Source organism: Lissotriton vulgaris, chromosome 11 (genome assembly GCF_964263255.1).
Source record: "Lissotriton vulgaris chromosome 11, aLisVul1.2, whole genome shotgun sequence".
In the NCBI taxonomy this organism is placed as follows: domain Eukaryota; kingdom Metazoa; phylum Chordata; class Amphibia; order Caudata; family Salamandridae; genus Lissotriton; species Lissotriton vulgaris.
In genome coordinates, this window is record NC_141699.1 from 638,220,231 (window position 1) to 638,238,034 (window position 17,804).

The 17,804-nt window shown below is 46.1% G+C and overlaps 1 protein-coding gene across 2 annotated transcripts in view; it reads left to right on the forward strand.

The window, feature by feature from the left end:
- Window positions 1-17,804, forward strand: part of ATP6V1H (ATPase H+ transporting V1 subunit H) — a 196,161-nt gene that overhangs the window by 163,001 nt on the left and 15,356 nt on the right. For both annotated transcript variants that reach the window (XM_086943734.1, XM_086943735.1), the window contains one exon: window positions 5,282-5,383. In XM_086943734.1, the coding sequence (XP_086799860.1) occupies window positions 5,282-5,383 (102 nt within the window). The remainder of the gene's footprint in view (window positions 1-5,281; window positions 5,384-17,804) is intronic.

Genomic DNA, 17,804 nt, shown 5'->3' on the forward strand with positions numbered 1-17,804 from the left:
GTGTCGGCGTTTCTAATAGAAAGGCTGGTTTCAAGCCCTGTGTCACCTGTCACCATCAGATGTCTGGCAGACCCGCGTCATGTCTGCCTCTGGTGTATTTAGCGTGACCACGATGTGAAGACCTTCGTCTGCTGCCACGCCATTCACCCTAAGGCCTTGAGGGAGGGGTCTCTCAAGCTCCTTGCTGCTCGCTGTGCAAAGCCGCGACAGCCTCAATCCCGTTGAGATGAAGGTCACAGGATCAGCCATGGAGCAATCTATCTATGTTGCATTCTACCAGGCAAGTCCCACAAGAAGAAAGAAATAAGAAGTCTAAGCTAAACCGCGTAGCCAGGCCTCGAATGACGACGCTCCCTCGTCTTGTCAGATGACTTCTTGTCGGACTTACCTGAACGCCCTCCCCGAGTTTCCAGGAGCCGGATCGACTGCTGCCCAAGTCCACGACTTTTATGAGTCCATGCACCTCCTATTTGGATGGGCCATCCCCAATGGCACACTTAATGGCACTATGGGTTTTGGAGGGGTCCCCACAGGTTTCTCCCTACCCCGCCCACCATTAGGGCCCCTCCTAATGGGATCCACCCTTCGCACCAGTCGGGCCCCTGGGATCCACTGATTGATCCGGACTGGCGATGGTCGTACTACCTTATCCTTCCCCTCCACCGGTCCCGATGTTGACACCTCTGGCACCCTCCGCGTCCCCCATTCTTATCACCGACATGGGGCCAAATGGGGCGGCGACTGACGCTGACTCCAGAGCTGACTGAAGCCATTCGCTCCAGAGCCTGAGCCCTGTTCCTATGGTCTAAAACTTGGGGAAGATTAGGAGGGGCCACTGGACCCTGAGGCGATATCAGCCCCTAGACCGTGACATGGACTAGTGTGAGGAATTGGCGGATGCCATTGAACAGGACACCACTCCAGATACTAGCTTGTGTCTCCTCCTATCGTGCCTACGGAAGAGGGTGCCACATTTGCTATGGTTGTGAGAAGAGCGGCTAAGATCCTGGACCTACAGCTGCCCTCGGTGGCTGTCAAGACTAACGCCTTGACGGAAGTGCTTCAGCCGGTAGTCACCCCGTCAGAACCGCTTTTCCTATTTAATTAAGCCCTGACAGACATCCTGCTTGTGGCCTGGTCCAAGCCCTGCACAGAGTCTCCTGTTAACAGGATAATTGACCGCCGCCATACCCCTGACCCTGGGAACCCCTCTTTCTTCACCCAACACCCTACCCAGGAGAGCTTGGTGGTCCAAGCCTCCACTTCCTGCTTAACTCCTAGCGCACTCCCTATTACTCTACCAGATAGGAAATGTTGGAGGCGGACACCTTAGCCGAATGTTTTCTTTCATCAGCCTTGCATTGCAGCTGTGAACACTGCATGCGTTTTTGGGCCGATACTCCCATTCCTTGTGGGATTTGGTCACGCAAGCGCTGCCTATGGTCTCAGGGGAGGCCCGGGTCATACTCCCTTAAGCTATGGCTGATGGGAGAGATGCAGCTCAGTTCACAACTTGTGGCCTGGCACAATCTTTGCTGGTGGTCTTAAGGCACCACGCCTGGCTGAGGACAACTGGTTTTTCAAGGGATGTACAACTTCGCTTATGTTTATGCCCTTTGATGGCTCCCACCACTTTGGGGACAAGATGACCTGGCCCCCCGTCTACATCAGTCTGGCTTTTGTGGCCATTGAAGGGGCTTCCATCCGTGCCTTTTACCGCCCAGCCACCACGTCACGTAAGCTTTCCAGCATCTGCCTGGCCGCATCCACCGACCTTGGGGGTCAAACATACAGAGGTTGGACTAGTCCACCATTAAGGCAACTGCAGCCCCCTTTAGTTTGCCCTCCGACCATCATGGGCAACCAGTGGGTGGCAGGATACACTGTCACCTGCACCACTCGAGGTCAGTGACATCAGACCACTTGGTTCTCTAGATTGTCCGAAGCGCTACTCTCTACCCTTCATAACAATCCCCCCACCCATGCCAGACACTCATGACAGGCTGACGGAAGACCATCTCTCCTTACTCCTCCAGGAAATGGAAGCTCTCTTGGCCAAGAGAGTCATAGAGAGGGTGCCAGCATCAGACATCGATTGTGGTTGCCATTCCTGCTACTCTCTGGTGCCCAAGAAGAACAAAGGCTGCTGTCCTGTCCTGTCCTATCCTAGACCTGCGCCCTCTCAATTTCTTCCTGGAAAAAAGGATACATTCAAAATGCTCACACTCCCTCAATTCCTGTCTTCCTCGACCTTGGACATCGGTTGGTAGTGTTGGACTTTCAGGATGCATGCTTCCACATTCCAGTCTTGCTTGCCCACAGCCGTTGCCTGTGGTTCATAGTGGGCCACAAGCACTTTCAATTCAGGGTGCTCCCTTTCGGCTTTACCAACGCCCATCAGATGTTCACCATGGTGATGGTGGTGGTAATTGCTCATCCGCGGAGATCGGGGGTTTCAGTCTTTCCCTATGTCATCCCAAACTGTTGTCTCCCACCTCCAGACAAAGGCGGGGGCTCTTTGAACATGCCGAAGTCACACCGGAGTCCCTTTGAGACTCACCCTTTCATCAGAGCTGTTCTGGACACTGTGCAGTTTCAGGCTTTTCCTCCTGAATTGTAGGTAAATTGAGGATATTCAGGCTATCATACCGATGTTTTAGCCTCAATCCTGGGTTTCGGTGAAACTGACTCTGAGGCTGCTGGGCCTCATGGCCTCCTGCATCCTGCTTGTGAGCAATGCCCGCTGGCATATGCAGGCTCTGCAGTGAGACCTTAAGTTCCATTGAGCGCAGCATCAGGGGAATCTCACCGACATGGTCCTGATCTGTGAGGGAACTGCAAAATACGTGCAGTGGTGGTTAATAAACTGCGATTGGGTCAGCGGCTGACTCCTCAACCTGGTCTGACAGTGGTGACAGATGCGTCACTTCTGGCATGGAGCAGTCATCTAGGAGAGGAGCAGTCATCTGGGAGAGGTGGCTATCAGAGGTGTCTGGTCTGTGGCGGAATCTGGATTCCTCATCAATCTACTGGAGTTGTGAGTGATCCGGCTGGCACTGAAAGCCTTTCTACCCTCCATCAAGGGCAGGTGTTAACAGACAACACAACCGCCATGTGGTACTGCAAAAAACAAGGCAGATTGGGGGTCGTGGGCTCTTTGTCAAGAGGCCCTGTGCTTCTGGACATGTCTGGAATGTCGGGGAATATCCTTGGTGGTTCAACACTTGGTGAGCTCTCTGAACATCGGGCGGACAAACTCAGCTGAAGATGCCTAGTGGATCACGAATGGTGTCTCCACTTGAAGGTGGTGATCGCTCTTTTTCAGCAGTGGGGAGAGCCTTGGTTATGTTTGTTTGTCTCACCTTTCCACGCCCAATGTCAGCAATTCTATGCACTGGAGTTTCCAAGGCAGTTCTCGTTTGGAGACACTTTTCATATTCAGAGGAGCTCCGGAATTCCTGTATGCCTTTCCGTCCATACCACTCCTGAAAAGAGTTCTCAAGAAGATCAAGCACAACCGGGCCCAGGTCATCCTTGTGGCTTCAGATTGGGCTAGGAGAGTTTGGTATCCCGAGCTGTTGAGCATGGCCATCGGTTCTCCAATCAGGATTCCCCTTCGGGAGGATCTCCGTCTTGGGGTAGAGTTCTCCACCCAAACCTGTCAATGATCCGCCTTCATCCGTGGAAATTGAGCGCCAACAGTTGAAAGCTTTCGACCTTCTGCTCAAGGTCTGTAATGTTATCTTGGAGCCACTAGTCCCTCCACGAAAACAGCTGTGACAAGTTTGTGGCATATTGTGTACAGAAAAGCAAGTTGACCCCATTTCTGCTCCTCTTTCTCAGGTCCTTCTATTTATTATTTCTTTTACCCAACAGGGCTCTGCTTTGCGCACCTTCAAGGGCTATCTTTCTGCAATCTCAGCCTTTCTGCAGTTGCCATATCAGCATTCCCCTGTTCAAATCCTCTATTATAAATAGGTTTTTGAAAGGTCTTCGGCATATGTTTCCACCTGCACCCTTCATTATTTATGCCTCAGTGGGAATCTAGTACTTATATTTCTCATGTGCTCTCCTTTTGAGCCACTACACAACGGTCCTCTCAGGCTGCTTATCATCAAGACATCCTTACAAGTGGCCATAACATCTGCCTGGAGGATCAGTGAGCTCAAGTCTGTGTCCTCTATGCCTCAGAACCTCAAAATCTTTCCAGACAATCTGGTTCTTCCCACTAATACTTACTTTCTGCCAAAAGTTGTTTTTCCCTTTCATGTAGTCTAGTCCATCACACTACCAACCTTTTATGCTTCGCTACATCCCTTTAAGGAAGAGGAGCGACTCCACTGACTGGACCCAAAAATAGCATTGTTCTACCGTGACTGCATGAAAGAGTTCCAGATGGACGACCAACTCTTTGTGAAGAAAGGAAAGGCTGTGCAGAAGCGGACCATCTCCCAAAGTATCATCCTCTCCATTATAATCTGCTATGCAGTGGCCAAGAAGCAACCCCTTAAGGGTTCGTGTGCTCATTCCACCAGAGCTAAGGCTGCGACCACTGCGTTAGCACTTGGAGTCCCAGTCCTGAGCATCTAGCAGGCTGCCACGTGGCCTTCTCTGTACACGTTCACCAAGCACTACTGCCTGGACAGTCTGGTACATCGGGACAGGCACTTTGCTTGTTCGGTCCTGCAGGACGTTTTAGTGACCCACCTTAGGGGTTGTATTGCTTGGGTATCTATCCTAAGGTAAGGAATCTGTGGTTAGAAGTCTCTATCAGATGAACAAGTTACTTTTCTTTGATAACGCCTTATCTGGTAGAGACTCTAGCTGCAGACTCCTTCCCGACTCACCCATGCCCTCCCACCCCCTTTGCAAACAGATTTCTAGAGTCATGGTTTTTCTCCCTTCCAGAGCCCTAGTTTTTCACTCAAGTGATCAATGTTCTTTGTGGCTCTTTGCATGGAAAGACATTAAAAGAAATGGGCCAGCATGTTGGACAGCGCCATGCAGGCGTATTGCTCACAAATTGTTGGATCCAGTCTGACGCCTGGTGATAATTCTAAGGTAAGGAATTTGCGGCTATATAGTCTCTACCAGACAAGGCATTACTTAAGGTAAATATTTTGTTCTACAGGTTTAAAATAAAATTACATCACAGTGAAAAAAAAGCTGTCTTGTTTACTTTACTCACCAAGAGTATCATTTAAGGTGAAGAATGAGAAAGATACAGCTGCTGTGGCAACATAAGTAAGTGGGGACTGATTTTTTTTTAATTTCTACATAGAATTCTAACAAAGCTGCTTGAAGTGTCTGATGATCCGCAAGTTTTGGCTGTTGCAGCTCATGATGTTGGAGAGTATGTGCGGCATTACCCTCGAGGGAAACGGTAATCGGAGCAGTGCCTCTTTTCTTTAATATCTTCTTAGGACTTGTTGTAATAAAAGCAGAGAACAGTCTAGCAAAGCGTTTAAAATCAACCTTTTCGAAAGTAAAGTTTTTTTAACACGCTTTTTCCTAGGGGTTTTTCTCACAAGTTTTTCCACTCACCATGTTAACACCTTATGACAATTGTCTTGCCTACAATAGGAAACATTTATGCAGTGTTTGCCATGCACTAACCTGAGGGCGAATGCCCAGTTTACCAAGAACGTTCTGGAGGAGACTGATGGACAGAAAGACAATCTGGCTTATAACCAAGCTCGGCATTTATTTTCGGGCAAACCATATTTTCATCTGCATCATTTTACTCTGATTCTGTGTGCCAGCGAAACAAAAGGTCAAGGTGGCAACTTCTCTATTTAAAAACTTGTTGGTCTCAGTTGGGCACCCTAGGCAAGACAAAGGGGTGGTAATGGGCTCGGACCACAGGTGGTATTGACTCCACCACCACTGTCATTGCTCGATGTTGATAATTTGCCAGCAATAAGCTTTGATAGACCACTTGCTGTCCTGTTCTGAATTGACAGTGGCTTCCACATCTAGACAGAACACTAAGAGCTAGGATTTTATTGGCCTCTATGTTGAGGACCAGTAAATGTTTAGGACTTCATAGAAACCACAAAAATGCTTTAGGTGCTCTGGTTGACAAGGACCCATCATTGCTTTCCTCTTGATATTATTATTCATACGGGCATAGTTTTTACTCCGGGTCAGGATCACAATCAAAGAACACTTCCAGCTGGCCTCAAGACTCAATCTAAAGATTTGATTTGACAGTTATTTGCAGAACTCTTTGTTTCTTCATGTGGACTCCCGGCACTGGAAGGAGTCTGAGTAGATCGTTAGGCGGAAAATCTAATTTCAGCTATTTGCTGTTGGAAAGGTTGTCAGAGTCCAAATGTAGAGAAGAAGGTGAGGAGTTCCAAAGTTTTGCAGCAATGACAAATAATGGAAATGATCTCCCATCTCTCCAAAGATGCCCCAGCTCTGCTGGGTCCTACAAATAACTTCACTCCAAAGAATTCATAACCCTGCAATGAATACTTACATAAGCTAAATAAAGTTCACAATACCACCTATTTTTCAAATTCCTGAATCAGTTCCTTCCAGGACTATTTCACCATATGACCAGCCACACTTAGAGGTAGAATGATTCAAACCACTGGCAAGTTCAGCATACATACTTCTATGACTGGGCAAGAATCAGCTGCCATATTGTGACGCTTCTTCTCTGGGAGCCACTCTTTGGCCAGTCGTACTCTTTTAGAACCTATGATTGAAATGTTTATAGTCTTTGCCTTCGTGATGCACCACAAAGAAATGAAATAAGAGAAATGCAGTGCTCCAGAGATGTTCATCTGACCAAGTATTGCCCAGAATAGGAAAGTAGACAAGTAGCTGCTATGGAGCATACAAGCTGTATCAAATCAGCTGTTTATGTGACTGGAAAGGTGTTAGGAGTGCTCAGTGGGAACCCATGGAGCATCTAGTTGACTACCTGCCTAAGGAGAAACAAGATGATCTAGTGATCGGTTTAGAGCCAAATCTACAGTGTTACAAAAGAACAGATAGATTTATCCTCCAATGAACACTACCATGCTGCGCCATGAGAAGGGTGTCTTGGTTGAGAATTTAAACAGGGCTTAAACTGAATGCTTGACAAAATGTTCATCCAGTCTCAGGTACTTTGTTATTCTAGCTTCATGCTGATTATGACGTCTGGCAAATGAAGATGAATGTCGAGGCACTATAAGATGTGCCCCTTTATCAAAAGGAAAATGGTTGTGAAACCTCTACCATAGGGTGTCTTTTCGCAGCCCATAGCAGAGGGTTGACATCCTTTACTGGTAATGTTAGGTGCAGAATTCAGTCCAGCACTGTTAGGAGTTAATGCAAACAAGTGCACAGAGCATCTAGTAAGTAACACAAGGTGGAAAGCACCCAGCAGCTTAAGCTTGATGCCCTGTGTTGTTGGTCTTACCTTTAAGAGCACCCAGGTGGGAGAAATATTAACAATCCCTTTCTAGTATGGCTGTATGCAACAAAAAATAATTGACTGCTCTGTAATGTGCAAAATAGATAAGTGCTCAGATTCAAATGCGCACCACCAATTATTCCACTCAGAAATTGGCAAGGCCTCTCCACATGTACTTGCAGGTTTTAGAGGTACTCTTTATCCAGCCAAAAATATCTACTCCTATGTTCAAATCTCAAAATCTAAATGGGGTATACTCTGTTCCCTCCCACAGCTTGTCTCTACTTTTTGGCAGCAACAAACATGCCATAAAATGTATATGTTCTGAGCCCAAAAATGGCAAACAAGTAAATGAGCATTGATAGAACACATACATTGGTATTTCCATAGTGCATGAGCTCAAACACATGACACCACCACCACCACCTCCTACTCCTCCTCCTCGTCGAGGCGAAAAATATGCACCACTCCCATGCTCTCAAGCTAGCTGACATAGCAGTACATATGCTTTCAGATCATATAATTCAAGTGGTGTACACACTACGCAATTATTGTCTTGCATGCAATTCCATATCTAACATTTGACTACATGCACGCACAGAGGGACGGTCGATTGGATTGATGAATAAGCAGAAAGAGAAAACTTCCAGGCATCCAGATTCACTCTGCAAAACACATTAAAAACACACACGCACCTATCGGCAATGGGATGATAGCAAAATGGAGTCAGATGGATGCCTAATTGATGTCAGAGAACCCGCCTCTGTGCCCATGCACTATTTACCTACCATGTGAAGGAAAACCCATATGAGGTGTAAGATGGTGGGTGTCTGTCATCATCAAATTGTTGGAGTCTCCTTGTGGACATCATTTGCACTGCAGTTAGTGAAAGTTGGTATGCATAGCTCTGGAAGAACAGTTGTCCAGTGTAGTGTGGCTTGGGTCTCTCTACTAGCACTGGGAATGTTTAATTTGTACCTTGGCCGTTACGCTAGCTGTTAAAGTCGTTGTGAGGCTCCATTTGCCAATAGGTAGACCACTGACTGTTCGGTCTAAAAACATTGTCTGCAATTCTATCCATTCTATTCCCTCCAGTCTTACAAAACTCCAAAGTTGGATGTCCGGCAGCATATTTGATGCAGAAAACCAGAAGATTGAATCCCCCCCCCCCTTTACCCCAACTCAAAAAATATATCTGAGAGGTGCTTTTTCGTGAACTCCGGTTCTAAGGCACTTCCTGATCCGTTCCCTTCACAGTAAAATACAGAGGCTTTATAATTCACACCACTCCTTCACTCATCTTTTACATCAAGCTCAACCTGAACCTTTCTGCCACTATTTACCTAAGAGAATCAAACAACTATTAACTCGACCCCAGCTTAAGGACAGTAGCTCCCGCCATGGTTATCTCTTGTATGAACTTAGAGACCACCCCACTACCAGATATCTTCTAAAGTCTCTTGTTCCTCATAAGACTCTACTTCCTTCCATAGTATAAGACTTGTCTCCTCCATGAGAAAATGTGACTATATAACCTCAATCACAATAGACGTGGCTTTTTTTATCGAATTAGGAATCGGTGTTCAACAAACTAGTGGCAGATTGTACATTTAAAAAAAAACAAAAAACATCTTCACCGGTATTTGCTTTAACACTGTGTGTGTGTAGTAAAGTAGCAGTTTTACTGCACTGCCCGGCCCAGTTTGAATAATTTGAAGCTGGTTCAGCATCAGCAGTCATCTAGCTGATTGTGCGACCATGTGCATGTTTCCAGTAAAATAAAAGCACTTCCCAATTAAAATGTTTGTCTTTGAAACTTTAGTATTATGCTTGCTTAGTTGAACACAACAATCCCATAACGTAATTGAAGGAAATTGTAAGTAATTAAAACTGTCAATGTCGTAAACAGAAGCACTGTTTATGGCTGTAAATTAACTTCTCGTATGCAACTGTGTAGTGCAAGCAGGGTTTCCAGATATTATTAACACCATGATTTCTGCCCTGTACCTTCAATTAACACACCAGTGCATTCTGAGGTCTGTAGTATGTTTTCTTTGAAACAACCTGACCAACACTCCTGAACCCGGAGCAAGGAATCATAAATTCTACAAACAAAGATCTGGCTAAATTTGACAGTTGTAATACTATTATAATTTTAACAATTTCCTAGAGAAAAATTGCATCCAGCGACCATAAGAACACTTTACAGAGATAAAGCAAAGGATTTAGTAGCGAAATCACATGGGTAGATTCAGAACATCACACAATCAGTTAATTCATGTGGGGTTAAAAAGATGAGTTATTAACAGTTTTCCAAAGGGGAGAAGAAAGGCATTACTTTTTAGTTGAGTACGAAAAAGAGTTCCATATAGTTGTTGCAGTGACTGTAAAAATATGATTTAGAGCTTGGGAGGTTCTGAATCTCTGTAGTTCTAGGTGAAAGGGTGATTTCCCTGAGATGTGCTTTCCCATTGGAGATGGTAAACAAGCTGGCTGGTATTAGATGGCTTATCTAAGTGGATGGCATCATATGTTGTTACTGTTTTGGTTATTTGCAAATTTACTGTGATCAGAGAGTTGCACTCCATTGCCGAAGAACTACGTTTCCAAGCCTCTTTCCAACATTTGCAAATCTGGCAATTTCAATTGATTGCTTCACCTTTTCTCATATTTTGATATCTCTAAAATCATTGACCTAAATCAAACCCACAAGTTGCATTCTTTAGATAAAACCGACAATGTAAAGAATCCTAGCTTTTCCCAGGTATTTTCAAGGCTAATAAAGACTAGTTGTGCTCAGCGTACACGTCCAAGAGGCATTTGTACATTTACTCCTTGCCAAGAACATTGGACACACTTAAAAGTACTAGCAAAAGATTTATCGTTAGGCCTGAATTCTGCTACCTGTAGTTACTCCTAGTGCTTTGCCGGGGTAGGAGCTAGTGTCTGGGGAAATAGGGATCTTTGTCTAACCATACCTGACATTTGAATGTGACATCCTATCAGGAAGTGCTTAAAGTTCCAACATCTGGGTCTTCAGCTAAACCACAGCAAGTCAATAGCTGTTTCACTTAAGAGAATGAAGCACTTGTGAGATATGCAGAACACAAGGGACGTAACGCTATTTCAATTCATTATGGCACAGTTTTCCAGACCAAGTGTCCTGCTTGGACTTCTTTCTCTTTGCATTCATAGCCTTTTCATAAAGGCCAGAGTGACTTCCTTGTTCCAGGTCTACTGTCCATTTTTCCAAATGACCGTATTTGTAGGATGGTGACCTGGCTTATCCCTTGCACACTGAAGAGCTGTATGTTAAGGCTTTATTTGGAAAGCAATAATTCTCCACACCTCTACCTATTTGTCTATACTATTTGTATGAATAGTAGGCTGTGAAAAGAGGAAAATGCTCATTTGAAGTGCCAAGTTTGTAAAGGTAAATAAGTGCAGGTGCCTAAAGTTTTTCTTAGTAGCCTGCTCTTGTCGCTACTGAATACCTTGAATGCTTACTACCAAGGCAGCCTAGATTTAATTTGCATCTCCTAGCTCTTTCTCCCACCACCAGACACGTCCTATTTCTATTTCACACGTGCAGGTTTTTTCACGCCAGCTTCTTCCATTTGTCATTGTTTTCTTGTCTTTCTCTTCTACTTCCATTCTCGATTTCCTGCCATTTTTTTCTTGTTCTTTTTGTGGTGATGAAAACTTAAGTCTTGGTTCGAAAAAAATAGTGCAGGTAACAAGCCACACAAATTAAGATCTGCCCATTCAACTGCAACACTCCCTTGCTGTTTAGATACACATAATCTGAAGAAAGATGCAAAGATATTGTTTGGCCAACTGTTTATAATGCATAGAGATTCACACCAATTCACTAAAACACGTATGACTTTAGAATCATATCATAGCATCAATTTAGTCCTTGAAGCATTGTATGTCTCGTGTGTTGGTAAATATTTGATTAATTAAATTTCTAAAGAGAACTAACATTCTCCAGTATTACATCTTTCATAGATTCACATGCTTGTATCTTCCCCGTCGTCATGGTGGGAGTCTCACGGTAACAGAATGACCAAGCAGTATCATAGAGAAGAAAACTGCATAGAAAATCCCCATAGGGGCTGTATTATTTGGTAACCAGACCATTTCTTTGTTTGGTCCAAAAGCCAGCCAATCAGCATCGCTGCCCTGCCCTCACTCTCCCCAGCAGAAGCTTCCTGCCTCAGATTTCCAACCGCCTTCGTGTGAGAAAGGAGTCTCCCTGAGCTCTGCTCAGTTTTTCTGTTCCTGAGTGAACTTTTGACCCTTTGGAATCTTGTTTCCTGTCTGCTGGATTAAGGTATTGTGTGTACCTATTTTTCTCATTATGGCTGAAAGCTCTAAAAAGAGGCTGTTCAGGCCTTGCAGATCCTGTGGGAAGGCCAGACTTTACTCTGAGGACCCACATAAGGACTGCCTTTACTGTCTCCATCCAAAACATGTGGCGAAAGACTGTAAACTCTGTAGAAAATTTTCTGACAAAACTAAGAGACAGAGAGGCTAGATTGCTGTTATGGCTTCAGAAGAAGAAGGCCACATCAGGCTCAGATTCTGAGGAGGAATCTTCTCATTCAACTCCCAAGAAAAGAAAGGCCTCTGTTTCTGTGGAGAGAGTAGAGTCTAAAAGGAGTAAATCTAAGGAGAAATCAACCTCATCTCTTCCTATTACTCCTCTGGAAAAGCAGTCAAGTCTTAAAGGGCCTGGGTCTGCGCCTTCGCCCAGCTCCCTAGCTTCTGCTCCAAAACCTGTGGTGAAGACTTCAGCTCCGTCTTCGTCGACGATAGGATCTAAAGCTACGTCGACTACTTCAGCTCCGTCTTCGTCGACGATAGGATCTAAAGCCATGTCGACGACAACAACATCGACGAGTAAAATTTCACTGTCGACGAAAAGACCGTCGACGACGACGACTCCGTCGACGACAAGTTCGACGTAGAGGATGTCGACGGGGGCCCCGTCGACGATGGTCACGTCGACGAAGGCTCCGTCGACGAAGGCTCCGCCGACGAAGGCCCCGTCGACGATGGTTCCGTCGACGATGGTTCCGTCGTCGGTCCCGTCGACGACACCGTCGACGAAAATCGTGCTAACATCTGCAAAAGCATTCAAATCACCGCAGTCTAAGACCATGATCTCGATCCGGTCTTTTCAGTCGACCAGGGGTTCGGCTACTATCAGTAAATCTGCAGAGTTCACCTCATGGACAAAGATTTCTCCTTTGCCACCATCATCATTGCTAGAGCAGGACTCAGATGGAGAGGAGTCCTCAGGTGCCGCCTACAGTCCTTCTCAGCTTCAGATAAAGAGCCAAGACACGGACGAGGAGGAAGTATATTCCTTCAAGGACAGACCCCAATCTTCCAGATATGAGTCATTTCAGGAATCTGGTGATTATGATGAGGAGGAGGAGCAGCATGAGGACTCACGTGAGGAACGTCAAGAGACGGTTTCCATACCTATCACTCTTGTGTCTGACCTTAGGTTGATGATAAACGACTACTACCGTCGTTTCCCAGAGGCGAATACATCGCAACCAGCTACGCAGACGCCTTCCTCGCAGACGCCTAAAGCACCTGCTTCACAAGAACAAGGGGTGAGATCACCGCAAGTGGTTACTATAAGGGATGACCTAACGGAATCCGACGAAGATGAACAGCCTGAAGGAGAGCTTGTCCATGATGCTTCGGGGCAGGAATGGAATGAATACATTTTACCATCGGCTTCATCACCTGTCCCACTACAGTCTACCTCCCCTCCTCAAGACATCGGAGGCTTCCATGATATCATGGAAAAAGCGGCCAAGAGATTCAATCTGGATGTGGAAGTGCAAGAGACGGATTGTTTCTTGTACGATTTCAAAGATGATAACAAAAGATCGCTTCGCTCAATTCCGATTATCCCTCATATCTGGGAAGAGGGCCTAAAGATTCTGAAAACACCGGCGTCTATAGCGGTTTCAGTTCCCCGAATTGAAAAAAAGTACAGAGCACCAGAGTCCACAGCAGCCTGCCTCATTGGGCACCCCAGACCGGAATCAGTCGTGACGCAGGCGGCGCAGAGAAATTCAAAGAACCCGGTGGCTACTTCCCTAGTGCCACCAGACAAGGAAGGAAGGAGAATGGATGGTGCAGGTAAGAGGTTTGCGGTCATGGCAGCCTCTACCATTAAAGCGGCAAATGCAATGGCACTGATTTGGCCGTTACAACAGACAAATGTGGTCCGATCTTGCACCCATACTTTCTGCACTCCCGGAAGATAGAAAGGAGGAAGCGGCAGCCATCCTTAAAGACGGAGCTAAATCTGCTGCCGAATCTATCGACATCGCCATGGATGTCTCGTCTATGGCCTTCAGGCAGATGGCTGGAGCGGTTTCGCTTCGCAGGCAGGGCTGGCTCAAGGCGACTTCTTTTCGCCCAGAAGTGCAGGCGAAAATTATCGATATGCCTTTTGATGGTGAAAATTTATTTGGGAAGCATATCGATGAGGCGTTGCAAGGCATAAAGTCGGACACGGATACAGCTAGAGCGCTGGGATCCCTTCAACAGGGAAGGTTTCAGTCCTTTCGAAAGAGGGGTGCAAGAGGTCAATTTAATCAAAGACCCTCTTTTCAGTCCAATCGATATCAACCGTATAATCAACAGGGATATCGACAGTATAATACCAACAACCAGTTCAGGTCCTCCAACTCCTCTTACCAGCAACAGTCCAGAGGTAAACCAAACACCAGGGGGAAAAATCAACAGTCTAACAGACGTCAATGATTTCAGGCCGGCGCTCCCCACACAACAGATCCCGGAAAACGACCACTATCTGTCTCAATACTTCACCAACTGGATGTCCATAACATCAGACAAATGGGTTCTAGATGTCATAAGCAGGGGCCATACTCTGGAATTTGTGGAAATACCACCGGATCATCCCCCAGTACTCAGGCTCAACCAACATCACCAGGAAATGCAGAAAGAAGTACACTCGCTTCTGCAAAAGGGAGCCATAGAAGAAGTGCCGCAACATCTCAGAGGGAGAGGCTTCTATTCGCATTTCTTCCTCATCAAAAAGAAACAAACCCTGAAATGGAGACAGGTATTGGATTTGAGGGATCTCAATCAATACATAAAGAAGATACCCTTCAGAATGCTATCGTTGCAGGAGATCCTACTAATGATAAAGGAAAAGGACTACATGGCGTCCTTGGATCTCATGGATGCATACTTCCATATTCCCATTCATCGGAAGCACAGGAAGTATTTGAGATTTGTTGTGGAGAGTCGCCACTTTCAGTTCAAGGTCCTGCCATTCGGACTCAAATCGGCCCCGAGGGTGTTTAGCAAATGCATGGCCCCGGTGGCGGCCCACTTAAGACTGCAAGGGCATTACATTTACCCATATCTGGACGACTGGTTAGTGACAGGTCCATCTTTCAAGGACGCAGCAAGATCTCTTCAGAGCTGCATCCGGCTGTTCCAGCGCTTGGGTCTGAGGACCAACTTGGAGAAATCCTCGCTGACTCCGGCCCAAGGCATCCAGTTCTTGGGGGCATGGATATGCACCAGAGCAGGGAAAGCCTACCCTTCCGAAGACCGAAGGAGAAAGATCATGGGGCTAACGGCATCACTTCAAACAAAAAAGTCCACTTCCGTGAGGCTGTACAAGTCCATGTTGGGGATGATATCATCCTGCATCCCACTGGTGCCAAACTGTCGCCTTCGAATGAGGCCTTTGCAGGAACAACTGGACGAGCAGTGGGTCCAATCCAAAGGAACCTTCGAGGATCGCATTACCATCACGAACCATATGAAGGTGGCCATGTCATGGTGGAAGGTTCAAAAGAACTTGGACCAAGGCTTGAGCTTTATTCCTCGAGATCACCACTTCGTGATGACAACGGACGCTTCGCTGAAAGGATGGGGTGCGCATCTTCAGGAGCTAGAAATTCAGGGCCTTTGGTCAGATTGGGAAGCTCAGCTTCACATAAACATGTTGGAGCTAAAAGCGGTGTTTCTGGGGCTTCAAGCATTCCTTCCCAGAATACGCCAATCGTCAGTACTTATCCAGACGGACAGCACCACGACTATGTTTTACTTAATAAAACAGGGTGGAACGAGATCCAAACAGCTGTCGACATTGGCGCAAAGAATCTGGAAATGGCTGATGTCCAACGGCATTTCAATTCAGGTCCAGCATATACAGGGAGTCCTCAACACACGGGCAGACGCCCTGAGCCGCACTTCCAAGGTGACGCACGAGTGGGAACTGCACGACACTCAGATTCACAACTTGTTTCAAAGGTGGGGCACCCCCACATTAGACTTGTTCGCAACAAAGCACAACTCAAAGTGTGTCCAATTTGCGTCCAGGTACCATCAACAAGGTTCCAAGGGAAATGCATTTCTCATGGACTGGACAGGAAGATTTGCCTACGCCTTCCCTCCGTTTCCGGTGATACCACGAATCCTGCGCAAGATGAGATTAGAACCGTGCCATGTCCTACTGATAGCACCAGCCTGGCCAAGACAAGCGTGGTTTTCAGACCTACTTCAAATGTCGAAGGGCAACAAGATCCAGCTTCCGACATTTCAGAACCTCATCTCCATGAAAGAAGGGCAGATTCTGCACCCGGATCTGCAATCGCTAAAATTGTCAGCATGGAACCTCATGAGCGGGAATTTCAAAATATAGACATTCCGCAGGAATGCAGGCATATTCTTTCGCAAGCCAGAGCTACATCAACAAACAAAACATATGCAGCGAAATGGACCCGTTTCTGCCACTGGTGCAGCAGTCAAAACATCCGTTTGAGGTACAACCAGAAGGTGTCTTACCTTACCTGCTGTCACTTTCTAAGGCAGGTCTGTCGCATGCCTCGGTCAAGGTACACCTGGCAGCAATATCACGCTTCAGGCGGAAGCCAAATGAACCATCTCTCTGGTCTTGCAGGATAATAAAGGAATTTATCAAAGGACTTTTTAGAGTTTTCCCACCCATCCGGCGCCCACCAGTACCGTGGCACCTCAATAAAGTCCTATCGCAACTTATGAGGCCGCCTTTCGAGCCTATACACAAAACAGACTTACAGTTCCTGTCATGGAAAACAGCCCTTCTGCTCGCCCTAACATCAGCAAGGAGGGTTAGCGAAATCCAGGCCTTTTCAGTGGAGGAACCCTTCTTACAATTCCGTCAGGACAGGGTTATATTAAGAACAAATCCTACTTTTATTCCCAAAGTGACAACGTCTTTTCACCTCAATGAGCCTATTATTTTGCCTACTTTTTTCAGCAATCCCTCATCGGAAGCAGAAAGAGCCTTACACTCTCTAGACATCTCTAGATGCCTAAAGTTCTACATTGAACGGACAAAAACGTTCCGCAAGTCCAAGCAATTGTTCATTGCATTCGAAGGACAAAGGAAAGGCCTTCCCTTGTCAAGACTGAGTATTGCCAGATGGATATCATCAGCTATCCTGAAATGTCACGAAAAAGCGGGAAAGCCGCTAGGTTCTAAGGTGCATGCACATTCCACGAGAAAGATGGCGACTTCGATGGCCTTATTCGCAGGAGTGGCGCTGCCTGACATCTGCAGAGCAGCAACGTGGAAGAGCGTGCATTTATTTACGAGACACTACTGTCTAGACACTGTGTGGAAAGAGGACACGGCAGTGGGACAAGCTGTTCTGAAACGTCTATTTCAGTAAGGTATGACATAATGGCATGATTTATTGTCTATGCAGTACTTTGATTTATGTGTCAACATGCATTTATCGTATTTCTTATATACTGATGTGTATTGTTATATCATTGCTTTACGGCAGAGCTTCCTTCTTAGTTCTGTCCTGGAAACGCTACAAATTTGGTGAGCACTGCTTACTACTCTGATACAAGCATGTGAATCTATGAAAGATGTAATACTGGAGAAGGAATTAGTTACTTACCTGTACACTATAGTTCTCCAGTATTATCTTTCATAGATTCACATGCGCCCGCCCGCCTCCCCGTTTCTCAGGCAGAACCTGTTTCTCGGTATTTATCCAGGTCTCTCACTCGGGGACGGAAATCTGAGGCAGGAAGCTTCTGCTGGGGAGAGTGAGGGCAGGGCAGCGATGCTGATTGGCTGGCTTTTGGACCAAACAAAGAAATGGTCTGGTTACCAAATAATACAGCCCCTATGGGGATTTTCTATGCAGTTTTTCTTCTCTATGATACTGCTTGGTCATTCTGTTACTGTGAGACTCCCACCATGACGACGGGGAAGATACAAGCATGTGAATCTATGAAAGATAATACTGGAGAACTATAGTGTACAAGTAAGTAACTAATTCCTTTGTGATGAAGGCCATTTTTCCAGGGATTTTTCACTGAT